The sequence below is a fragment of the Musa acuminata genome, chromosome BXJ2-3 (genome assembly GCF_036884655.1).
Source record: "Musa acuminata AAA Group cultivar baxijiao chromosome BXJ2-3, Cavendish_Baxijiao_AAA, whole genome shotgun sequence".
Lineage (NCBI taxonomy): Eukaryota > Viridiplantae > Streptophyta > Magnoliopsida > Zingiberales > Musaceae > Musa > Musa acuminata.
Genome location: NC_088340.1, coordinates 10,605,536 through 10,631,614, shown reverse-complemented (window position 1 = coordinate 10,631,614; position 26,079 = coordinate 10,605,536). Strand labels below are relative to the sequence as shown.

Below are 26,079 nucleotides of genomic sequence, written 5' to 3'. Positions count from 1 at the left end.
CTCTCTCTCTCTCTGCGTCATCCACCGCATAATCTTTTCTTCTCCAGCAGGAACGCCACCATCCAATCGCTATACTAATATTCCAGGGAACAAAGCTGGCATCCTATGATTCCCTCTAAGCTCTACTCACGCTCGCACATCTACTTGTTCTTCACAGAAAAGTGAAGTGATCATTGTTCCTCCAATCTAAACTCTTCTTCATTCTCCTCCTCCTGTGAGTGGGTCATGCCTTGGGAACATTGCTTTCTCCCCGGGCAGCGTGGCCTAAGATTCTGCATCATGCTTGTTCTATTTTGGGAAGACCAATCCCTCGGTGGAGTCACACACGGTGGCGTTGCAATGCCTGTCGAGCCACTCTCTTTCACCTCCGCATGCATGCGAGGTGCAGGGAGTGAGACTAAAGCAAGTCTAATTGACGAGACTCGTACTAGGGTGAGACATTGTAATCCCTCTTTAGATACTCTCCGGACGTATACTCCTTTGGCATGAAGGTCATTCAGGTTGATGTAACCAAGAAGTGCACCACCAAAAAGAAACCTCATTCTTGTTGCATGAACTAAAGAGGAGAGAGCTTTAATTAATTAGGTTTCTATGCATCCTTAAAGTTTCAAAGAAGGGCTTCAAAGAGAAAACAGTACTGAGATCACAGAGGAGGTGATAAAAGTACTGCTAGAGGAACATCAACCGCTTATACACCCCATCATTGTTCCATCTTGCCAATCTAGCTTTGGCACCTAAACAGATGCCGCAGCAGTGATCACTTTGCATAAGTTTAAGGCAAAGAAAGTTGGAGACCTTTCTGCCCTAACTAGAAAATTGGTGAAAGCAAATAAAAGCAGGCAAGGGGGGAGCCATGTGTCTTGCTTTAGCTCAGCTCAGAGCTCCCAATCAACACTAGAAACGTGTCCAGTTCTATCCATGCCTTTATCCTCATTCCCACGCCACATATAATATTTGTAGCAAGCAAGCACCACCACCACCCCTCCTCCCCCTAGGAGAAGCCACCTTGAGGCATTCATTTGTGGCCCGAGGGAGGGATGGAATGTGGTGGGAATAAGCTGTGGCATTGGTTGGAGAGGGTATCTTTTCACCAGTGTATCTTGAAGAGGAAAAGGAGACTGGTATAGGATTATGACTTGTGTAGATGCTGCTTTTAAGAGGGAGCAAAAACAAAGGTGCGCAGGTGGGATGAGCAGCATTACCAAAGGCGGTGGGAGTTGGATTTGGGAGAGTGATTAGACTGGGGAGAGATAAACTAGTCCTATGGGAAGAATCTGATGGATCAAGTGATGGTCTCCAGTTGCCACCACCTGAGCAGGTCACATCACAGCTTGGGGATAAAGGAGGAGGTGATGGACGTTTCTGGTTTTGATTTGCATTGGATGATCCATTTGCATTTTATCATGACTTCAATATTTAGAGATCCATCAACTTGGTGTATGTAGGGAAGACAAGATGAACCTACAAGATATAAATATCTCAGTCGCTTGCTCCTTTTCTTTTGTTTTGTGCTTGTCACACTGAATCCTACACCTTAATGTTCTTCAAAAAGGAGGAAAAAATAGGAGGTTTTCTCTGTGTTTGAACAAATGTGTAGGCTACGACTATTATTTGTGTTGATATAATTCCATGAAGAGGTGTTGCAGGCAACTGATCAGTGTTTTGAGTTGCAACAGCTAAAGATTTGGCATCCAACATATGATTCTACTTATCTTAAAAAGTGTTTTGTCATTGGAAATCCAACTCAACGGATCGATTATATGCTGAAACCATTAACTTAAAGTGGCAAAAATTGTTCTAATAGTCAAGGATACTCTGTAGGAAACGAGTAGCAAATACATTGCTAATATCTTGTGTTCAGACATTGAATGGCTAATACATTGTTGCTAATGATTGTCGACTCAGACATCGAATGGTTTAAGTTGCACATGCTAATATCTTGTGTTTACAAAGTAACCCTCGGCCAAAACAGAACTAGAATTAACATGGTGAGACCGAGGTAGCATTTCTCGACAAACCTATGAGCATATTATTTCACTCACCATGTCTATTTCTCCCCTTTTATAACAATTCCAGCAGTAAGTACGATTCACTTGGCCTTAGTAAACCAGCAGTCCTTGAGAACCACATGGTACCAATTGGTCCGTGGTCCATCTAATGAGCCCAGGTGATCAAGTAAAAGAAAGTTGGGTATTCCCTATCACCCCAACCCATTCCTCGATCCTACAAACAGTGTATGTGGGTTCAATGCCCATTTTCAATCTCTTTTCCTGTTAAAGTCTTTGCCTTTGTTATCATTCCAAACCTAAGCCTCGGAATCAGATGAAATGTAGACTCCTTTTTAAGTATTGTAATCCGCAAGTGTTTCAACCATATTCCAGCTGGCTCCCGGCAAAAGTCAATCTCTGTTAATCCGAGGAAATGCCTTCCTTGTCCTGCCTGCACCAGAATAAACTAATTAATAGATAAAGTAATTCTTTATCAGGTAAAAGCAGGTTAATTCCTATAATACTAACTTTTCAGGACATCTTTATCAAATCAAGATCAAATATAGATATGTGCTGAGCTCACTGATTCTAGTTCCCTGATATCCCATGTTTGCCGTCAATCATGATTACTTCTGGTTCACCAAATATCAGACTGTAGGAAATAATATGACTATTATGTAGACATCTGGAAACACTAGTCTGGTACAAGACAGACAAATTTTGCAGAAACTGATTGATGCATCTACAATAGATTCAGTGGATAAATTGGTCAATGTATAATAAGAAACCAATGGCCTTATATCATCGGTGCAAGGGTTTATTGTTGCCCTAAACTTCAAGATGTTTATCCAACTTACAGTGTTCTCATGTGTGCCATAGATAGATTCGAGTGCTGAGATTATGATATTGATACCGGGGAATAATGCAGAATGGATTTCGGAAGAAAGCCGATAGTAAGAAAAGAACAAACTCATGATAAAACTTTAATAAGATCGAAAAGAAAGCTCACCATCAAGTTTAAAATCACAAAGGGATACAAAAAGATCACCACGCTAAAGATAATAAACAAGGATACATAACTAAAAACAAAAGATTCACCACTCAAGGACACATTCAAGAGATACAGAGTTTAAGAGAGCACTCCAAGAGAGCTTCTGCCAATATCATCAGTTTCTAAAGTTCTTTCTAACTCTTAAACACCAAAATAAGTACTAATGCATGAAACAACTCTTCATGCATAGGAAATTTCGAAATTAAATGTTTTATAGTTGGTAACTAACTTTTTTAATGCATTCCTTAGTCATGAAAAAAAACACCTTGAAACATCTATAACTTTATCCAAAAAATATGCTTATGAACTGTCATATTTGAGTGGGCTGAGTTGAAAACTATGAAATAATATTGTGGGTTGAAAAATATACCATAGCATCAGCGAGGTCCATATGAGCAGATTGTAGCAAATTAGGCACTTCTATGTCAGATTACATGCTACTTCCATTATGTGCTACCCCTCTCCTAAATCTCAGACGTTTAGTTCTTCGAGGAACATCCGATGAAAATGTCCTTGCCACTTCTTTCAAAGCAAATCAAACTGAATGATATTGTTTCACAAAGAAATGGTTATCCAACAAAAATTGAAAGAATGAAGATTGCAATAGAACAGGATACAACCATACCATTGACAATTTTCAAATTTATAAACATATCTCAGCTGTGGTTATTCTTTTTTCACATACATATCCCAAACAAATTAAAAATGATTAACAAATTTTCAAATATAGCAAACACTTATCTTCCACAATTGACCTTCACAATCACAACAGTGGATAATCAAAATAGTTAACAGCAGATTGACATATTGAGATGTTAATGTCTCTCTGATGTCCATGTGTAAAAAATGTGTATCCATCGGCAATCGTATTACTTCTTCTAATTTTTCCCTTCATTATTTTGTTATTTTGACAGAACATATTATATTGCAAAAAAAAAAAAAAATTCCGTTGTGACAGTTACCTGACTCAGCTTCCTCTGAGAACATATGTTGGTTAGGTTTGGAACTTATGAAACTAGCATCTAATTTGACATGGCCTCTTTGCAAATTAGACATAAATCGTAAAGTTCTATGATAAAGTCACCAAGAACACAAGACAACAGGTGCTGGTGCAGGAAGCTCTGAAATGCCAAAATAATGAATCCAACAGTAGGCACACAACCTATAATCTAGCATACGACCAAAGAAAGATAGACACTTTCTTACACCATATCATCCTATATGCCCTCATCATTCACAATTCCATCACCATGCACCAGCAAGTGAAAGGAAATGTAAACTGTTAAGTGTTGTGATAGTATCTTTATCGCAAGAAACCACACATTTATTTGATAATCATCAAGTAAGTACCCTCAAACAATCATGGGCGATCATTGGATAGAAAGACACTCTAACTGAGACCTATTGCCTAATCCTCTTATATACATGCACCATAATAGCCGATCACCTAACATGAAATGATGCCTCGTATAGCGAACTGAAGTATACATGATAGCTGTGCACTTTGCTATCTACCTCTATCGAAATGTCTGAGGAAGAAACCTCTCATGGCCAATTTATCCTTGAATGGCTGCAACAACGACAATATATAATTGCTTCAAGATGAATTCTTGAATGGACTTGAAGACATAATTAGCATTCCAAGTTCCGTTCAAGAAGACCATCGCAACGTATACATGAATTCTCCTCTCTGCGGAAAAACGAGGAAAACAAGCTAAATACGCAACGAAAAGTAGCAACTACTAGAGCGTGACGAAAGCCAAGAACACACGATTTCACGATATCTGCGAAGGAATAGAAAAGAAAAGGACAAAGATTGGATGGCAAAAAGATCAAAAGAGAAAAGGGTTAAATTGGAGCAAATCGGAGGGGGTTTCCGTCGGAGTCAAGAAAGGGACCTGGATCTTAGATCTGACCTCGTCGACGGTGTCTCTGCTCTCAACCTCAAGAGCGATCGTCTTCCTTGTTAGGGTTCTAACAAAGACGTGAATCCTCCTCTTCGCCCCCTCCCTTTCTCGACTCCAAATGCTGCAGCTCGTTATTCGTAACACACACACACACACACACACACACACATATACATATATATAGATATATATGTATATATATATATATACATATATATATATATATATATATATATATATATATGTATATATATGTATATACATATATATATGTATGTATATATGTATATATATATATACATACATATATATATGTATGTATATATATATGTATGTATATGTATATATACATATGTGTATATATATATACATATATATATATACATATATATATGTATATATATATATACATATATATATATATATACATATATATATATATACATATATATATATATACATATATATATATATACATACGTATATATATACATATATATATACATATACATATATATATACTGTAATATAATATAATATAACGTTTTTAGGGTTTTTTTAGAAAATTAACGTAATATATATTTACGTTTATGTAAAATTTAAAGTTTTATGGAGATATGTTAGGAAATTTTAAATTATAGAAATAAATACACAATTTTAGAACACAGATACAAGGAAGGATTGGCTGTCTCTACATGTTTGGATATGAATTCTCACAAACAAATGATCCCTTTTAGCAATTACTAAAAGCCATTGATCAAACCACTGCTAATACAAGCCACAACAACTATTGATCAAACTAAATTAAAGAAACAATAAGCTATGTTTAATCATTTTATTATTAGGGCACTTAATTTGAGGGGGCATGGAAACAACAAGCAGAACCCTACATTAGATAAGTAGATCGCCCATGGGGCAATACAACTCTGGTGTTCTGGGTGAACTTTCAAGCTTAAAGTTTGGATTCAGAAAAGAAGAAAAAAAAGAAGGCAAAAGAGCACGTAACGTGAAATGAAAGTGACAAATCTTTTTTTATGATGTCTCGACGAACCGCACGTTGCGTGGAAGCATGAACTCCACGAAGATGGGATAGTGAGATGATGGGTAGAAGCTGTCTATGTTATCGTTCACGACTTCACAGGATGCAGGAACCAGTGACCGCCCTCGGAACAGGATCCAGTCGACATGCAAATCCTGAGTCTGGCGATCCCAGCAGAGGCAAAGAGCTCTAAAGATCAGCTTTAGGAATTCCAAAGCACCTTGTTTGTCACCTGCAAGACCATACTGTGATGAATAAATGCTAGAGAATGTCTACTGAGCTCTTTGATTATCTTGGTGGGAAAATTTAAAGGACAGTCAAGTGGATAATATGAAATCTTTTCTCAGCTCAGCAAAAGAAAATATCAAGAAGATAAAATGGCTTACCTTTGAACCCATGATATGTGCGTATTAGAGAGATATTTTTCCGAACCCGAGCATTTGGCCAAGCATCTCTCATATCGCCCACGACTCCATGCTCTCTGTTATTAGATCATGAAAAACAATTACCTAATGAGTGATTGACTTAATAGACAAGATAAAAGTATTAAACTATGGCAAGTGACAAGATTGAACATTACAATGCACTCTAAAACAATATTGGGAATGGCAATGGGTAGACTTGGGACTCATTTGTGCATATTACAAAGAGCTAGAAAAATAAACTCTTGGGTGGTGATGGCACAAAATAAGCAAATCCGAAACAAGGATGTTGCCATAAATGTAGCCAGATATTACCCAAGTGAAAGAGTCGGACATGATTTCTTACCGCAAGCAACTTGGGAGTGTTAACAGATAGAAGGAAAAAAGAAAATGCAAAATGAGTCCTTGGCTGGCTGTTAAATCTGAAAATACCAACGTGAAGAGACTCAAAATTAGTTTTCAAAGGATTGACATGAAGAGCATCCCCCAATGGAACTCAATGTGTCTATTTGATTTAGATATTTCATTGTCACTGCTGGCTATGGTACCTCATCAATAAAAGAAATAAATGCAAGTCCGCTTTAACAAATTATGATCATTTTTCATAATGTAGTCCTTGTTGATGAGCAATTCTCAAGTACATTTAATAAAGTACAAAATCAAAATAAAACCTCTAGCTTATCTATAGGAGAAAAAATTTCATTACTACAGAAAACCATCTCACTTGTTCATTCAACCGTCATACATCTTAATTGAAGATTGAAGCTAGAAGCAATTCAGACAAAACAGTCAGACCGATTGTAGTGGCAATCTAGAAGAAAGATGACTTTCAAATCAACAACACGCAGACTTTCTGCTTTGCAAATAACTTCTAAACATTCACAGTCCATATGTAATCTAGCCAAATAGACGTTGAAGCACATATGTTCTAGAGGATCATGAATACCAAGTCTAACATTTAAGAGAATAAGAAGAGTGAAAACAGATTAGAAGTTGCAACATCCAAAAGACAATAATTCATTAGTTGATAATGCTCTATTCCCTTATAAAGAGAAAAAAATATATTATATATGATTGACATTTTTACTGAGTCAGCAATATGGGTAAAAAAACTCACAGGAATCACTCGAACTGCAAATCCATAAACTGATCAGCTTAAAAATGTCATAACCTACAAAGATGGGTACACATCATGTTTTACAATTTACCTGGATCTCCCGAGCAAAAACCGCCCTGTAGTTGATTCCTTTTGAGTATTAAATCCTCCACAATATACAACAGGCAAGTTTGGTGGCAAAGAAGCTATGTGTTGCCAGGTGAGCAAGGCACTTCGTCTACGTGCACGAGGACTGAATTCATCCAGGTTTGTATTCACGATTTGGAAGCTGAATCCTGGTGGCTCAACTCTCTTGAGTTGAAAAGTGTGCAAAGCAGGTCAAAGTAACAAATAGCAAAAAAAGTGTTTGCAGGTTCCACACAATCAAATATCAAAGATTATAATATACTTTAACAACAAATTATGAGAGGATATCGCCCAAGTAGCAATGCATGGCACTGTGGCTCCCCATGACATGCTCCCTGGAACAGAGGGTGATTCTGACAACCAGAATGTACCACCTTCAAGAAGCTCAACCTTCATCAAATCCAAGAAATCGTTCAGGGACAACAATGACATGATTACTAAAACTCAGAAAGTAATAGATTCTCTTAGTAATAGATTCTATGAGAAACCCAATGAAGCAAAGGCAAGGGAAAAATATAAACCTTGTCCTTATCATAGAAGATTGTGCAATATTCATCTGAGGTGTCTTGAGATCCTTTCCTTGAAATACCAAATTGTTCATATGCTGGATATTCACACTAGTTAGTGAAAACAACCACCACTATAAGCTGAGCTTATTTCCGGAGATAAAAATGTGCTATCAAATGTCGTCAGCAAAATAATTCCCATATACACAGTTAAGATTGAAAGAAAATGGTAAAAGTTATAAATTATAATACATTAGGAAATTTTGTTTCTAAGGTATATTCTCAGCCTCTCTCCATGTCAAACATAAATGTCAGTTGAAAAATCTAGCAAGACAGAACAAGTGGAATTAAATTGCATCCTTTTGCCCTAATGTCACAGACAAAGTTATAAACAAGGTGTTCAATGTAATGCTCGTGTATACCCGCGTCTTTTAGTTTTGTTCATGCTTTGCACAGCATATAGAGGGCTTGTAGTAGATTTGACAACCTCATTTTAGTTGATTTTTGTGACCATTTCGGGCTTGTAAACGCAAGTTGTGTGCAGTCATCATGCAAAGGCAAAATTGCCCAAAAACAAGCCATCTAGACAGTCATTTTGGGGGTTTTCTAGCCCCGTAGAGCGGTGCGAAGTGTCAGCCAGCACAACACCCAAGGGTTACTGAGGGTGGCATATGACTATATGAGCCTTTGGGGTAGTGTCTAGGGTTGGTTCGCTGCGTTGTTTCGCATTAGTGTCATGTGAGCATTTGTGGGGACTTTTGGCCGCGGCGGACCACCTTGGACCCTTTATCGTGTGATCATTCAGAGCTTGTGAAATCTATATTTGTAATTTGCATTGTCTATCAAGTGTTTGCTGAAATGGCTGATAGTGGATCCCGAGTTAAACGCTTTCTCTAACTCGTCTTCTCTTTTCTAGATAGATCCTTAAGGGGGCTACAAGAGGTTTCGGGGAAACTAACTCTTTGTGGATGGACACGCAAATGTGTCGTACGACTTAGGTAAAACCAGCTAAGTTCGTGACAGATGATATTAGAGCAAGACAAGCACACTTAGAAACACTTAGCATGCAAACGTCGGGGACTCAACGGGGCTGCATTGAGGGCAATCAGTACGCGCGACCATTTGGGAGAAACAAGCATTGAGATGTAGGGAAAGGAGTCGCTTAGAGGAACGGGCATTCGAGATTGGCATTCAGAGGAATGACAAACCCTTCGCACAAGAGGCACCACGACGACAAGCGAGCTGGGAAGAACGCGTAGTGCAAAAAGGTTGGGATGGCTGAGTTCGAGTTACGACTCGACGTTGGCAACCAAACTTGACGGTGCTTAAGGCAAGCGGATGCTTGGCAAAAGATGAGACCATGCATGGTGGGATGAGTTGCTTAGCGACCGAAAGAGTTGTACAAAGTTCACAGAGGTGAAGGGAATTACTAAATCGAAGAGTTCGGTACTCATGACAAGGCTTGTATGCAGACAATGGATTGTCCGTAGCCATCTCAAGGCGATTGAAACTCGACGGTATAGAGCATTGAAACATTCTCTTTGACATGAGAAGGATACGTCTATAGGAGGCTAAAGTGTGCAGTAAGTTTAGTATGTTGCTAGGCCTTGAGAGGCACAACGAGGGCTGTATTGGTGAAGAGCTGCAATCTAACAAGTGCGTTCGTGGGGGCGGAACAATATATATTTTGTTCAGCAAGGCGGAGTAGTCCAATGAAATGGTGGTCTCTGAAACTTCCTGAGGGAAGAATGCAAAGAGAAAAGTTACTCCAACGGGATAAATATCCAGGAGGAATAAGTTTCGGTTCTCTAGAGGGAGAATCATATGCAACAGACCACATATGTTGAGGAGGGGTATCTCAAGACAACAACTCCACAAAGCTTAACGGACCGAGCGAACGATGGGGAGTCGTCGCATGATCTCGCACGAGGTAATGCGTTGGTGGATGTCTTGCAAGATTAAGTGGGGAGCGACCCAAGGCAACACCAAACAAAGGCACATGTAGAGCCAATGTGAAGATCAAACTCAACGAAGGGCTGACCAGTGGAATGGTGGTAGCGAGGGCCACCATAAACTTAATGCAAACCGAGTGGAGAAACTTGATAAAATGCCGAAGCCATATGAAGGGAGTTGATATAGAAGATAGAACCTGGAGCGGAGGCACGAAGCTTTCCTTATATAGAGGTCAAGAACATGAACTCTTGCAAGCAAAAGCAGGATCATGTTGTTCCATGGGTCCCTCATTTTGATGCAATGGACTCGACTTGTATGGTGCAAAAGTCGAAGGGAGCTTCGAAACACATGCACCTTATCTCGACGAAACATTTGACAGAGGAACTAAGGCAACTCAACTTACGAAGGTGAAGTTGGGGTCAAAGGCCTTGGCACGGGGCAAGAGGACGCAGAGGCAAGTACTCTTGAAGAATATGTCACAGTGCTACCATTCGAGTTGTCACGAAGAAAGTGGTGTGCAGCGGAGATTGTGTTGGGGGCCAAAGGCCCAGGATCCATTCAATGGCGCATCAATTTCAACGAAATCAATGGACTTAGAGCTACTAGGCGACAGACTGTCATAGAGCTGTGGTTCGTCCGGGTGTGACCCGAGAGTGGGTGGACGAATGTCGATTGCCAAATGAGCGAACACAATCGGAGGTGACAAAGGCCCTACGATGTGTTTGCAGAGGTTATACATTGAGAGATCGCAATCTAAGTTCATCTCACAAGGATCAGAATGCAATGAAGATGTCACTAGGAGGTCACATAATGCAACAGATTATGGTGAAATAGTTCGAGACAATGCGACACACACAAGACATGTCTCGCAAGGGACTAGATTATACGGAGGTATGATCGGGAGCTATTGGGAGCTCCAATTCGGTGAATAACATGACAACAAAAAGGGCTATGGATTCAAGAAGTGAATGCCATGATATCGCATAGGCGGGTCTGCCATGCTGTCATGGACAAAACTGTAAATGAGGTGTTTGATGTAATGCTCATATATGTCCGTGTCTTTCAGCTTTGTTCATACTTTGCACAGCATGGAAAGGGTTAATAATAGGCTTAGCAGCCCCATTTTCTTTGGTTTTGGTGGCTGTCTTAGGCTTGCAAACAAAGGTTGTGTCATGTGGGCACTTGTAGGGATTTCGATCTATAGTGGACCATTTTGGACCCTTTGCTATGCGATCGTTCAGAGTTTGTGAAGTCCGTTTGTAATTTGCATTGGCTATGAAGTGTTTGCTGAAATGATTGCTTGTGGATCCCGAGTGACACACTTTCTCTAACTTGTTTTCTCTTTTGTATATCCTAAGAGACCATAGGAGGTTTCAGGGAGGCTGACCTTTGCGGACGGATACGCAAGGGTGCCGCACGACTTAGGCAAAACCAACTAAGTGCGTGACATATGGTATCAGAGCGGGACAAGCACACATAGAAACACTTGGCATGTAAACGTAGGGGATCTAACCGGGTTGCGTTGAGGGCAGCCAGCACGCGCGACCGTTTAGGGGAAACGGGCATGAAGATATAGGGAAAAGGAGTCGCTCAGAGGAGCGGGCATCTGAGATTGACATTCAGAGGAATGGCCAACCCTTCGCGCAAGAGGCACTACGAGAACAATTAAGCTGGTAAGAATGCGTAGCGCACTAAGGTTGTGATGGCTGAGTTCGAGCTACGGCTTGACGTTAGCAACCATACTTGATGGTGCTCAAGGCAAGCGAGGCGCTTGGTAAAGGATGAAACCGTGTAAAGTGGAATGAGTTGTTTAGTGACTGAAAGAGTTGTGCAAAGCTCGCAGAGGTGAAGGGAATTGCTAACTCAAATAATTCGATACTCATGCAAGGGCGCTTGTATGCGGACGATGGAATATTCGTGGCCATCCCAAGGTGATTGAAACTCGACGCCGTGGAGCATTGAAACTCTCTTCGGCATGAGAAGGATACGCCCGTAGGAGGTTGAAGTGTGCAGTGAGTTCAGCATATTGTTAGGCCTTGAGGGGTGCAGCAAGGGCTGTATTAGCTAGGAGTCTCAATCTGGCAAGTGCATTTGTAGGGGTAGAATAATGCACAGTTTGTTCAGCAAGGTGGAGTAGTCCAAAGGGATGATGGTCTTCGAAACTTCCAAAGGGAAAGATGCGAAGAGTGAAGTTGCTCCAACGGGACAGATACTTTGGAAGGATAAGTCCTGATTCTCCAGAGGGAGAATCATGTACAACGGACCGCACATGTTGAGTACCTCAAGACAACAACCCCACAAAGCTCAACAGACCGAGTGAGTGGCGAGGAGTCATCGCATGATCTCGTATGAGGTAATGCATTAGTGGATGCATTGTGAGATCAAGTGGGGGAACGACTCAAGGCAACACAAAATGAAGGCACACTTAGAGCCGATATGAAGATCAGACTCAACAGAGGACTGACCTGTGAAATGGTGAGCGCAAGGGCCACCATCAACTCAATGCAAATCGGGGAGCAGAGCAACTTGGGTGTAACTTGGTGAAGTACCCAAGCTGCACGAAAGGAGTTGGCATAGAAGATGAAATATGGTGCGAAGGCATGAAGCTTTCCTTGGACAGAGGTCAAGGACATGAACTCTTGTAAAGGCAAGAGCAGGATCATGTCGTTCCATAGTGTCACGGACTTAGCTGGAATTGCTTAAGTCTTGAGGCACCCTTGCGGCCAAGACGCGAACTTAGCTTGGGTTGCCTAAGTCGCGAAGCACCCTTGCGCCAACTTCTCAGACTTAGTTGGGATTGCCTAAGTCATGAGGCACCCTTACGACATACACATCAGCAAAGGGTTAGCCTAGTTGCAACCTCGTACAGGTCCCGAATGACCTATAAAACAGAAAGTTGATTAGATTAAAAACGAGCGACGGACAAATCCCGACGTCTCGCAAAGAGGAAAGCTTTACAAGCAATTCAGCAAGCACCATGTGCGCACAGGAGAAAAGAGAGGAAGGAGGAAAACAAGGACTTTAGAAGGTAGAACGAACAGTTGCAAGTCTACAAACAACTGCTCACCGGGTGCCAAGCGCGAAAGCAAGTTCCCGTCAAGTTAACGTGTGAACTTGTGAAGAGTTTTTTTCAATGCCCGACAATATACCGAAGCCCCATCTAGCCCTGTGCCACCCGGGGGGTTCCAGGGTGCTGAGATGGCTAACGTTTCGTGCGCAGTTGCGACTTGTAGAAAACAAGCCGTGGCACGTGAAAACGAAGCTGTTTTGGGCAAGTTCGGCCCGACGCGGCGAGCGGTCGCACTGCAGCGTTGCAACCTGTTCAAACATGTATTTTTACAAGCAAAAATACACAAAACTAAGGCAAAACATGCTATCGTATCTCGGTACAAGCATGTAAAAGCGACGAACGATTCATTGAACGAAGTTGTTGTGGGTGCGCAACGACCATTCGTGATATTCTCCCCTACTTAAACTGTCGACGCCCTCGTCAACGCTTGTTGGTAGTTGTTGATTATTGCTTCTTCATGTCGTAGGGCGTCTTCGGGCTCCCAATTGACTTCAGTTCGAGGAAGCTTTTGCCACTTCACCAAGTACTCGGTCTGCTCAGCTCCATTGGGTAGCTTTATCTTGCGATCCGCCAGAATGGTTTCAACTCGCTTCTCGTAGGAGGCTCTGGTGGGGGGTAGCCAAGTTGAAAAACTTCGGGAAGCATCTTGCGAATCTGAGTGGTAGGCTTTCAAGTTGCTGGCGTGAAAAACATTATGAATTTTGAGCCACGACGAAAGCTGCAACCTGTAGGAGACGTTGCCCACCCTACTGATAATTGGGAAAGACCCTTCATACTTGCGCACCAATCCTTTGTGTACTTTGTTCCTAAAGAATTGAAGTGATGCTGGTTGGACCTTCACCAACACCAAATCGCCGACTTTGAACTCCTGCGGTCGCCTTCCTAAGTCGGCCCACTTCTTCATCTTTTTGGCCGCCTTCTTCAAGTAAGTCCGTGCAATATCTGCATTTCGATGCCATTCTTTTGCAAAGTGATATGCTGACAGACTACTCTCAATATATCCGATAGCCAAGGTGTGAGGAGTTGACGGTTGTTGTCCTGTAATGATCTCGAAGGGGCTCTTGTTGGACGCAGAGCTCCGCTGCAAATTGTAGGAGAATTAGGCTATGTCCAACAGCTTCACCCAATCTTGTTGGTTGGCACTCACGTAGTACCGAAGATATTGCTCCAAGAGCGAGTTTATCCTTTCGGTTTGGCCATCCGTCTGGGGGTGGAGGCTTGTGGAGAAGTATAACTTAGACCCCAATAATTTGAATAGCTCGGTCCAGAATCGTCCCAGGAACCGAGCGTTTCGATCACTGATGATATTGTGCGGGAGTCCCCAATACTTCACCACATTCTTCATCATCAGCTTGGCTGCCTCCTCTGCTGAACAGTATAGGGGTGCAGCAATGAAAGTTGCATACTTTGAAAATCGATCGACCAACACGAGTATCGATCCGAGTCCCCCTACTACCGACAAGCTTGATATGAAATCCAAGGAAATGCTCTCCCACGGCCTTTCTGGTACGGGCAACGGCTACAAAAGTCCCACCGGCTTCCGCTGTTTCACCTTGTCTTGTTGGCAAGCGAGGCACGTTCGAACATATTCCTCCACATCAATCCCCATCTTCGGCCAGTAAAAGGCCCTCTCCACGAGAGCCAAGGTTATGTGAATACCTAGATGTACAACTCAAAGGGAATCGTGACACTCTCTTAAGAGCTCACGCCTCAAATTGTCCACTCGAGGGACATAAGCCCTATTGCCTTTTATGTAAACGAGTCCCTCCTGGACCCAAAATCGTCGTGCCTTGCCTTCTTTGATGAGCTGCATTAGTTGGAGGCCTTCTCAAACAACAGCCGATTACTGTTCTCATCGACACGGGCAGCACTAATAACTTCCAGAATAGTAAGGTTGCTGCTCGGATGACACTGCATATTGAAGGTTGCAGCAAGTTCGATGTAAAGGTGGTCGACGGCAGAATCCTAAAATGCGACCAAAGATGCCCGCAGGTGAAACTATTATTGCAAGATCAAGAAATTATCACCGATTTCTTCCTCCTACCACTTGATGACTATGAGGCAGTGCTTGGTATAGTATGGCTGACTACACTAGGTGATGTCTCTTGGAACTTTTCTAAATTAATTATGAAATTCTACTATAAAGGCAAACAGATCATCCTACGTGGGAAGCGCGGAAGCAACGTTACCACTGTTTCGACCCAATGAATGGAGAAAGTTTTACACAAGGTAAATGGTGGCTTTTTGATGCACCTCCAACAGCAACCAGAGGAGAAGAAAATAGAAATTGAAGATCAAAATCTTGCCCAATTGCTTACTGAATTTGCCAACATTTTTGCTGAACCATGCGGTCTTCCTCCTTCTCGACAACATGACCATCGAATTCCAATCCTTCCAGGCAAGCCACCAGCGAACACTCGACCGTACCGATATCCTCACCTCCAAAAAGATAAAATTGAAAAGATCGTAAAGGAGATGCTTGAAACAGGGGTGATTTGGCCAAGTTGCAGCCCCTATTCCTCACCAGTGCTACTTGTACGCAAGAAGGACGAAACTTGGCAGATGTGCATCGACTACCGAGTTTTAAATGGCATCACCGTCAAGGACAAGTACCCAATACCAGTGGTGGATGAACTTCTTGATGAATTAAAAGGAGCTCGAGTCTTCACGAAGTTGGACCTCCGATCCGGTTACCACAAAACTCGAGTATGTGAAGATGACATTCCAAAAACTACATTCCGCACACATGATGGTCATTATGAATTCTTGGTAATGCCTTTTGGACTCACTAAAGCTCCTTCAACCTTTCAAAGTCTCATGAACGATATTTTTTGGAGCTTTCTTCGCAAATTTGTGCTGGTATTTTTCGATGATATTCTCATTTACAACCCTTCTCTTGAGACTCACTTTCAGCATTTACGGATTATTCTAACGATCCTTCGGGAGAATACTCTTTTTGTTAAGCAACCAAAGTGTAGCTTTCTCAAGCAAAAAGTAAAGTACCTTAGGCACATAATATTAGAAGGAGTGGCGGTAGACCCAACAAAAATTGAGACAATGCAAGGCTGGCCGAAACCTACAAACGTGAAATTACTACGCGGGTTCCTTGGACTAACAGGCCTAGGGATCACTGTACAGTCCATCCCTAATCCTGAAAAGGAAGTTGGAGTGCAACTGACTCGTTTGGCCTATGTCCTCCAATTGTACGACATTCACACGCTCCACTATCCGACTCAATGCATCAGCCACGACATTTCCCTTTCCGGGCTTATACTCCATTGCCATATCAAACTCAACCACGAAATCCTGCCATCGTGCTTGCTTTGGGAAAAGTTTCTTCTGAGTTTGGAAATAGCTCAAAGCGATGTTGCTTGTCCTCAGCACAAATCGCGATCCAAGAAGGTAGTGTCGCCAAACTCGTAGATAGTGGACCATCGCTGTCATCTCCTTCTCGTGCACCGGATACCGCTGCTCGGTCTCGTTGAGCTTGCGGCTCTCGTAGGCCACCGGATGACCCTCCTGCATGAGTACTCCCCCAATAGCGAAGTCTGAAGCATCAGTATGGACTTCGAAGGGCCTCGCCATAGTCCGACAATTTGAGCACCGGTTCTTCCAACACAGCAACTCTGTCAGTGGAGTTGCACGCTTCGAATACCCCGCTATGAAGCGTCGATAGTAGTTGACGAAACAAAGGAAGGATCTCAGCTCTGGCACCTTCTTTGGAGTTCGCCATTCCGCAACAACTTGCACCTTCGATTTGTCTATCTGAATAGAGCCATCACCGATTCGATGCCCCAAGAATAAGATCTTCGTTTGAGCAAAGTAGCACTTCTCCATTTTCACGAACAAAGTTTCTCCCTGAGAACCTTGAAAATTGTCCGAAGGTGCTCGACATGCTCCTCGAGCGTTTGGCTGTAGACGATGATATCGTCCAAGTAGACAACCACGAACTTATCCAAATACTCTTTGAATAGTTGGTTCATAAGAGTGCAGAACGTGGATGGAGCGTTGGTTAAGCCGAAAGGCATAACCAAGAACTTAAATGCTCCATACCTGGTCACGCAGGTAGTCTTCGCTTCGTTGCCTTCAGCAATGCGCACCTGCCAGTACCCGGATCGGAGGTCAAGTTTAGAGAAATACTTGGCTTTGCCCAATTGGTCGAACAAATCTGCGATGAGCGGGATGGGATACTTATTCTTCACCGTCACTTTGTTGAGGGCTCGATAATCGACGCATAGTCGGAGGCTCCCATCTTGTTTCTTTTGAAAAAGAACTTAAGCTACGAAGGGTGCTTTAGAACTGCGGATGAGACCACCGCTTAGCAGTTCACATAACTGCTTTTTGAGCTCTGTCAACTCTGAAGGGGCCATGCGGTAGGGTGGTCTCACTGGAGGCTTCACTCTTGGCTCTAACTCGATGTGATGATCCACGCCTCTGCATGGCAGCAGGGTCTTCGGTAACTCGAGTGGCACAACATCTGTGAACTCCTTCTGGACGTTCGCCACCACAGCAGGTTCATAAATAGCCTTCTCGTCGAGTGGCTCTAGCTTTATAGCAGTCACGAATGTTAATTTGTCATTTCGTACCCCTTTCTTCAATTGTAATGCCGATATCTGTTGGGGTATCCTGGTTCCTCTCTAAGAGACGGGAACCACACAGGGGTCGTCACTCCCATCATACATATGTAGTTTAGGAATGGCATTGGCACCAACTTCGCCGCGTGCATGAATTCCATTCCAAGAATCACTTGAAAGTCGTCCAATGGCACCGCCATCATGTTTGTGCTCCCGCTCCATTTTCCGATCTTGATGGGAACTCCCTTTGCCAACCCGGAGATTCGCTTGGCCTCTGAGTTTATCGCCTTCATTCGACTTGGGTTCTTCTCCAAGATCAGCCCAAGTCGCTTTGCTTCTCGATCGACAATAAAGTTGTGGGTAGCACCCGTGTCCACCATTGCACGGGTCGTTTGGCCATTGAGCTTAATATCTACGTACATCAGCTCGCTACTTCCTACTTTTTGTGGCTTTGCCTTCATGTTCTCCCCCACTTGACCCCGTATAGCGTTCAATAAACGCATTGCTCCCATCCGGGGACCTTCCGACTCCTCATCGTCGTTGTTGGATTTTGAACTACTCAAACTGAGAGCGGCAACCTTGCCCTTGTCCGATTTGGGGGGATGAATAGAAGCTGCTAAGGCATTTAGTGCTTGCTTCTGTGGGCACTCTCTCACCATATGCGGCCCTCTGCACAAGAAGCATCCACCATGTTTTGGGGCCTTGCCTTTTGAGCTTGGCCCTTTGTGGGAACTCTTCTTCCTCTGTTCGCCCTCGGGTTCCTTCCCACGAGAATATTTTGGAGGGTGATTTCCTGAAGATTGTTTCCTTTTTCCCGGGTCCTCGGAGGAAACAAAGTCGGTGAGTCTTTTTGCGGAAACAATTGCCCCGATCACATCGATGACATTCCTTCGATGCAATTCTTGTTGCTCCGATGCCTTCAAACCATCGAGGAAGCTGAACAGCTTATCCTTCTCGGACATGTCTTGTATGTCCAGCATTAGTGCAGAAAATTGCTTTACATAGTCTCGAATGGAAGTACTTTGGCGGAGTTGTCTTAGTTTCCTCCTTGCGACGAACTCTGTGCTCTCAAGTAGAAACTGAGTTCTCAACTCTCGCTTTAAGTCCTCCCATGTGTCCACCCGACAATGACCTTGTTGGATCTCCTCCCAACGAGTTCGCCACCAAAGTTTTACATCCCCATTCAAATACATGGTTGCTATCGAAACTTTGGTTTCTTCAGAATCAGGCCTCGTAGCTCGAAAGTATTGTTCCATGTCGAACAGGAAATTCTCGAGCTCTTTAGCATCTTTGGCACCTCCACAACAATGTGGCTCGGGTGCCCTCAAGTTTTGTGGCAGCGCAACGCAGGTGTTGCTTCCTCCTGCATTTAGTGCCCTTGTGAGCATGGTCACCCTGGAAGTGAGTTCTGCCACGACTTCCTGCAAATGTTGCACGGAGTCTTTGGTGTCGTCCGACAATCGATCGACTAGGGCCTTGACCTTGTCGATTCGGGATTCAGCTTTTTCTTGCAAGCTCTCTACCCCAAGAAGCCTTCGTTGGCCTTGGTAGAGTTCCTCCAAGCTCGCTTCAAGAACGTCTAAGCGGGTTTCCGCCGCTATAAGTCTCTCCTTATGGCTTTTCTTCTCGGTTGGCGCTCCAGATTGCGCCTCCTCCGCTCGTGGAGAGTAGCCAATGTCTCGCTCATCATGTTCGCTGCCATGACCCTCCAAAGCGGCTCCAACGACATGAGAGCGAGTTTGCACTTGCAGCCTACCTGCGGTTGCTTGGGGCAAAGGTCTGGCTTGCCCTGCCTTGCTTGATTCGCCACGATGCTTTGCCATAGCGAAATTGCGAAGTTCCTTTGCTGCTTGCTCGAATTGCTTGCCCGCTTTGATGCCATAATATCACGGACTTAGTTGGAATTGCCTAAGTCGTGAGGCACCTTTGCGGCTAAGTCGCGAAGCACCCTTGCGCCAACTTGTCGGACTTAGCTGGGATTGCCTAAGTCATGAGGCGCCCTTGCAACATACGCGTCCGCAAAGGGTCAGCCTAGTTGCAACCTCGTACAGGTTCCGAAAGACCTGTAAAACAGAAAGTTGATTAAATTAAAAACGAGCGATGGATAAGTCCTGATGTCTTGCAAAGAGGGAACAACACGACGACAAGAAATGCTATGTATTCAAGGAGTAAATGTCATGGTATCGCAGAGGCGGGTCTTCCGTGTGTGCATCGAATTTTGCATCGGATAAAGTTTTGATCATTAGCATATGGGGGCTGTGTACCACCGAGGGAGAATTTCGAATGTAAGTACTAGTGAGTCCTATGGGGGGAGACTTGACCATGCAGAGGTATAATCGGAGCGATTGGAGAGTTGGACTACTCCAGAGCTCATATTCACTTAAGGGAGCCTGACAAGTCAGAGGACAAGGTCGAGTAAATGAATGTTGCTACCAAGGAAGCTAAGGATAACAGAATCGGTGCAAACCCTACAACATGATGATGGGAGGCCATGTATGGGAGTTGTAGTTTGTATTTTTATCGACTAAGGGTAACTGCTCGGAAAACATAGAGGTGTTGAAGTAGAGGATTAAAAGGGACGAGGAAGCGACGACGAGTCTAGAGGGACTTAGTTACCCAAAACCAAGCATCGATTAGAATGAAGATGGACTCGAAGGAGTGTCATAGTGCCACAGAGGCAGATCTACCGATCGCGAAGAAAGGGATGCAGATGCGAGGTGACGGATAATAGGGCCATAAGCATGACAACGCCATAGTACCGTAGAAGTGGGACTTCCGTGAAATCATCGATCCCTTATTCTCATGGAGGGAGAGTGCTTGGTCGTGAAAGGGGTCGAGGAGGTGGAGAATGCAGAGGCAAATTCTATGTACGAAGACAAGGCTGAAGGGCAAAGGCCAAGGAACTTCGTAAGACCGGTATCAACGAGCTTCTCATCAAGATAGTCGAAAATGGAGGACTTCAGGTCGATGCAAGAGTGCTCAACCAAGGAACGAAATAGGCAGTACACGGTGCTATACCTTTGCGACTCAGAGGAGTAGGCGACAAAGATGATGGAGAAGATGGTACAATCCCAAAGGCGACTAAAATTATTAGAGACTTGCTTCAAGTTGGATGAAAACTTCTTACATTTCATAAGTTCGATGGCATTGAGAAGGTGAATCACAGTAGCTAACTCAACGCAAGAAATGCAAACACTTCGAGTGCTTCAGAAGTGTGAGCAAAAGAGTGGGCGAAAGCTAGTAATCATCTCGATGTATCGAGTACAACCCTCGAGGAGGAGGGCGAAGTCAAGTAACCTTTACCTTCTCAACTCTTAAGAGAATGGGCGAAACCGAGTACCCTAATTCTCTTATCTATCCAATAGAGGAGCTTTGCACAGGTTCAAAGACCCTTCGAAGAAACATAGTGGAAGACAATAGTTGTCAAATCCTCACCAATGGTGATCAGTACTACTGAGAGTAGATTATCCGCTTCATTTCCCAATAGAATGCCAATCGAAAGCGGAAGTGATGCGAACCTACTTGGAAGTGATGACTAAGTGGAAGAAGAATCGATGGGCAAATTTTACGAAGGATCCAAAAACTTTAAAGTTTGCGAGGTGATGCTCATTAAAGCTCCAACAAGCATCCACACTTAGTTCAAGCGGCATGAGGTATTTGAGAGACCGACGCATACTAAGGATGGTCTTTTCCTTCATTTGAGAGATCCGTAGGAAACAATAGGGATCAGCACAACTCAACCAACCTCACACTAGAGTCAGAGTCATTGGCGAGTTGAAACAGCATGGCGGATCAAAGTTCGACTACTGAACAATAGCGGCGGAGTGCAGTTGGCCAAGAGGCGCATTGCAACTAGAGCAGAAGATTGAAGACCCAGCAAAGGCGAGGAGATGCAGCGTCTGCAAAAGCTTCAACAAGGACATCGAAGGAATACGTGGGAGAGAATGCCACGGACAAAACTGTAAACGGGGTGTTTGATGTAATGCTCATGTATATCCGTGCTTTGCACAACATGTAAAGGGCTAATAGTAGGCTTAGCAGCCCCATTTTATTTTGTTTTAGTGGCCGTCTTAGGCTTGCAAACAAAGGTTATGTTATGTTGGCACTTGTGGGGATTTGGATATGTAGTAGACCATTATGGACCCTTTGTTGTGCGACCGTTTAGAGTTTGTGAAGTCTATTTGTAATTTGCATTGGTTATGAAGTGTTTGTTGAAATGATTGCTTATGGATCCCGAGTAAAACACTTTCTCTAACCCGTTTTCTCTTTTGTAGGTCTTAAGGGACCATAAGAGATTTCAGGGAGGCTAACCTTTGCGGACGAACACACAAGGGTGTCACACGACTTAGTGCAAAACTAGCTAAGTGTGTGACAATGCATTTATCGAATTTTGCATCGGATGAAAGCCTTTGTTATATCAGCATAGGGGGCTTGTGTACCACCAAGGGAAAATTTCGAGTCCAAGTACCAGTGAGTCCCATGTGGGACTTAATTATACAGAGGTATGATCGGAGCAGCTGGAGAGTTGGACTGCTCCAGAGCTCATATTTACTTAAGAGAGCTCGACAAATCAGAAGATAAGGTCGAGTAAGCAAATGTTACTACTAAGAAAGCAAAGGAGAATAGGATTGACGTGAGCCCTATAACATGATGGCGGAGGCTATATATGAGAGTTGCAATCTGTCTTTCTATCGACCAAAGGGAACTGCTCGGAGAATACAAAGGTATTGAAGTAGGTGGTTGAAAGGGGCGAGGAAGTGACAATGGGTTTAGAGGGACTTAGTTACCCAAAACCAAGCATCAATTAGAATGAAGGTGGACTTGGATGAGTGTCGCAGTGCCGTAAAGGCGGATTTACCAATCGCGAAGAAAAAGACGCAGATACGAGACGATGGATAGTAGGGCAATGGGCATTGTAGCGCTATGGTACCGTAAAGGCGAGACTTCCGTAGAGTCATCGATCTCCTACTCTCATGGAGGGAGAGTGCTTGGTCGTGAAAGGGGTCGAAGAGGTGGAGAATGCAGAGGCAAACTCCAAGTACCAAGACAAGGTTGAAGGGTAGAGGCTAGGGAACTTCGTATGACCGATGTCAATGGGCTTCTCATTAAAATAGCCGAAAGTGAGGGACTTTGGGTCAATGCAAGAGTGCTCGATAATAGAACAAAGTAGGCAGTATACGGTGTTGTACCTTTTCTATTCAAAGTAGGCCACAAAAAATGATGGAGAAGATGGTACAATCCTAGACCAAAACTATTGAAGACTTGCTCGAAGTCGGGGCAAACTTTTGCTTTTTTCGAGCAAAACTTCTTGCAGTTCAGAAGTTCGATGGCAATGAGAAGGCGAATCACATTAGCTAACTCAACATAAGGAGTGCAAACACTTCGGGTGTTTCAGAAGTGTGAGCAAAGAGCAAACGAAGGCTAGTAACTAGCTCGATGCATGGAGTATAACCCTCGAGAAGGCGAGCGAAGTCGAGTAATCTTTGTCTTCTCAACTTTAAAGAGAATGGGAGAAACCGAGTACCCCAGTTCACTTATTTATTTAGCAGAAAAACTCTGCACATGTTCAAAGACCCTTCAAAGAAAGTGGAAGGCAACAGTTGTCAAATCTTCACCAATGGCGATCGGTGCTACCAAAAGTAGATTGTCTGTCTGCTTCATTTCCCAACAGAATGACAATAAAAAAGGAGGTGATGCAAACCTACTTGAAGGCGATAACTACGTAGAAAAGGAATCGATGAGCAAATTTTACGGAGGAAGACCTCAAAAACTTTAAAGTTTCGACGCTTGTTAAAGCTCCAATAGACATCCACCCAGTTTAAGCGATGTAAGACGTTTGAGAGACTGACGCATAATAAGAAAATTTCCTTCATCTGAAGGATCCGCAAGAACCAATAACGATCAATACAACTCGGTCGACCCCACACTAGAGTTAGAGTCATTGGCAAGTTGAAGCCACATGGTGGATCAAAATTCAACTACTTAACAAAAGCAACGGAGAGCAGTTAGAAGTCAAAAGACACATTGTAACTGGAGCAGAAGATTAAAGATTCAATAAAGGCGAGGAGATGTAGCGTTTGCAAAGGCTTCGACGAGGGCATCGAAGGAATAAGTGGGAGAGAATATCATGAACAAAGCTGTAAACAGAGTGTTCAATGTAATGCTCATATATGTTTGTGTCTTTCGATTTTATTTATGCTTTGCACAATATGTATAGGGCTTGCAATAGGTTTGGCAACCCCATTTTGGTTGGTGTAACCGTCAGATAGAGGCAAAACTATCCAGAAACATACCATTCAAGCAGCAATTTTGAGGGTCTTCTAGCTCCATAGAGTGGTGCGGAATGTCAACTAGCACAGCACCCAGGAGCTACCTGGGTGACACATGATTGATTGGGCCTTTAGGGTAGTGTCTAGGGCTAGTTTGTTGTCTTGCTCCATAGCAGTGTCATGTTGGCACTTGTGGGGACTTTCGGCCATGACGGACAACCTTGGACCCTTTGTCGCACGACCGTTTAGAACTTGCGAAGTCTATATTTATAATTTGCGTTGCCTATCAAGTGTTTCCTAAAATGGTTGCTTGTTGGATCCCGAGATAAACGCTTATTCTAACCCATCTTCTCTTTTGCATGTCCTTAAGGGACTATAAGAGGTTTTAGAAAGATTGACCCTTTGCGAACGAACATACAAGGGTACCGCACGAATTAGGTAGAACCAGTTAAGTCTGTGACACTGAGGCACTTATGATAATGGAAGGGTTACAATCGAGAAATCAGATCAGACTGCAAATGAGAAGTTGAGCATAATGATTCAAATTGAAAAAAAAAAAAACCACGGTTCTCCTACACTCCTACTCCAAAGAGCCATTTTTCATTCTAAAATAACACCATCATACACTTGTGTTGAGTACCAAATATCATGAAATTATAACAGTTATGCACCCTTGCATCATCTAAGATGATCCACAATGATGTTACATAACAATGGCAACACATTAGTAACAGTGCAGAGCTGTACGCTGAGAGCATGAGGCAGAATTAACTTCTGCCATACTGCCACATTAACACAAAGAATTAACAAATTAAAGTCGTTAACCTGATCATTAGCGAAATCTTGTATCATCACCGTAATTACAGAAATGTGAAATGGCATATTTTGGCACAATTAAGAAACAAATCGGTACATATTTGCATAACAATGAAACTTTTATGTGATTCAACAAAGTGCTTCCAGAATCATTAAAGATATAAGCAAGAACAATACTGTAGCAATCTTGTGACCAGTAGAGCAGCGAAAAGGAAATCTAACATAACAGTACGCAAGAATTTTAGTGTATCGGATGAAGAAATGATATAACATATCTAACAATCACCTGGCAGACACTGCTGCAAGAACTCCAACTGCCATTTCAAGCCTACAAAACAACCAACAAAGATAGAAAAATGAAAAAACCTCCTTTTAATACAAAAAGGAAAAACAATAAGAGTTCCACGCAAGTATCAGTACCTAGATCCGCGCAGATCTATCAAGAACTCACCTTGCTGAGTGCAAAGGATGGTAGGGGAATAGCTGGTGATCACACTCACGCAGAGATCCTTCCGCTTCTCCCACGAATTGGGGCTATCGCTAGGCTGATCCCCTTCGTGGAGATTAAAAGTCATAACCGAGATCGAGACACTCATCTCTCCCCCCCCCCTTTCCGCTCTCTCGATGCCAAGAGTCCAATCGACGAAAAATCAAACGACTCAACAATAAAGAAAAAGCAAAAGAGGAACAAAGACATCCGATTACATGTGCTCGGGAACAAAGATCGAATCAAAGAGGGCGTCTTTAATCCTTCCCGTGATCGAAGGTCACATCTTCCGGTCAAAGATCGACCCTTTGAAGTAGAAAAGAGTAGAGTGGAAGAAGAGTACCACGGAGGGTTTTGTCGGCGTTCGGGTACGGAAATGAAGCGGAGCCGTCGGACCTTAACGATGGGCACGATCATCACCGTCCACCTAGCCACCTAGGATTAAAGTATGCTCTTTACTTTAGGTCCTTTTACCATGTTTGGAATTGGTGTATATATATACATATATCTCGCATATAAAATGACATTTCATATATGTCATTCCTGTTGACTTGTATCCCTTAGTACTTTTACCAATTATTTGATCCTTATGTTATCTAATAGTTTTTAAAATGACATTAATATCAAGTTAAATTTTAAAATTATTATGCTAATGGACAGCTAGTAGTTTAATTTATGATTATTACTATTATCCAAATATTTTTTAATTTATTAAAAATTTTGATTACATCGTATATGACACTTACACTGGAGT

The 26,079-nt window shown here is 42.9% G+C and overlaps 1 protein-coding gene and 1 long non-coding RNA gene across 5 annotated transcripts; both read right to left on the bottom strand.

Moving 5' to 3' along the window:
* Positions 1–1,816: 1,816 nt before the first annotated feature.
* Positions 1,817–5,088, bottom strand: LOC108951958 (uncharacterized). Of its 4 annotated transcripts, XR_010485159.1 has the most exons (5): positions 4,938–5,088; positions 4,555–4,729; positions 3,410–3,579; positions 2,517–2,640; positions 1,817–2,439 (listed from the first exon to the last, which is right to left on the bottom strand). It is a non-coding gene; the product is annotated as an uncharacterized LOC108951958 (long non-coding RNA). The 4 variants fall into 4 exon arrangements; XR_010485156.1 differs by lacking the exon at positions 2,517–2,640; XR_010485157.1 differs by lacking the exon at positions 2,517–2,640 and having other exon boundaries at positions 4,956–5,088.
* A 662-nt stretch (positions 5,089–5,750) lies between these two features.
* On the bottom strand, positions 5,751–25,651 carry LOC103974833 (uncharacterized). Its single transcript, XM_065099131.1, has 7 exons — positions 25,290–25,651; positions 25,125–25,166; positions 8,172–8,254; positions 7,939–8,040; positions 7,616–7,830; positions 6,372–6,466; positions 5,751–6,217 (listed from the first exon to the last, which is right to left on the bottom strand). The coding sequence occupies exons 1-7, from the start codon at positions 25,432–25,434 to the stop codon at positions 5,979–5,981; spliced, it is 921 nt and encodes a 306-aa protein (XP_064955203.1). The 5' UTR covers positions 25,435–25,651; the 3' UTR covers positions 5,751–5,978.
* Positions 25,652–26,079: the final 428 nt, after the last annotated feature.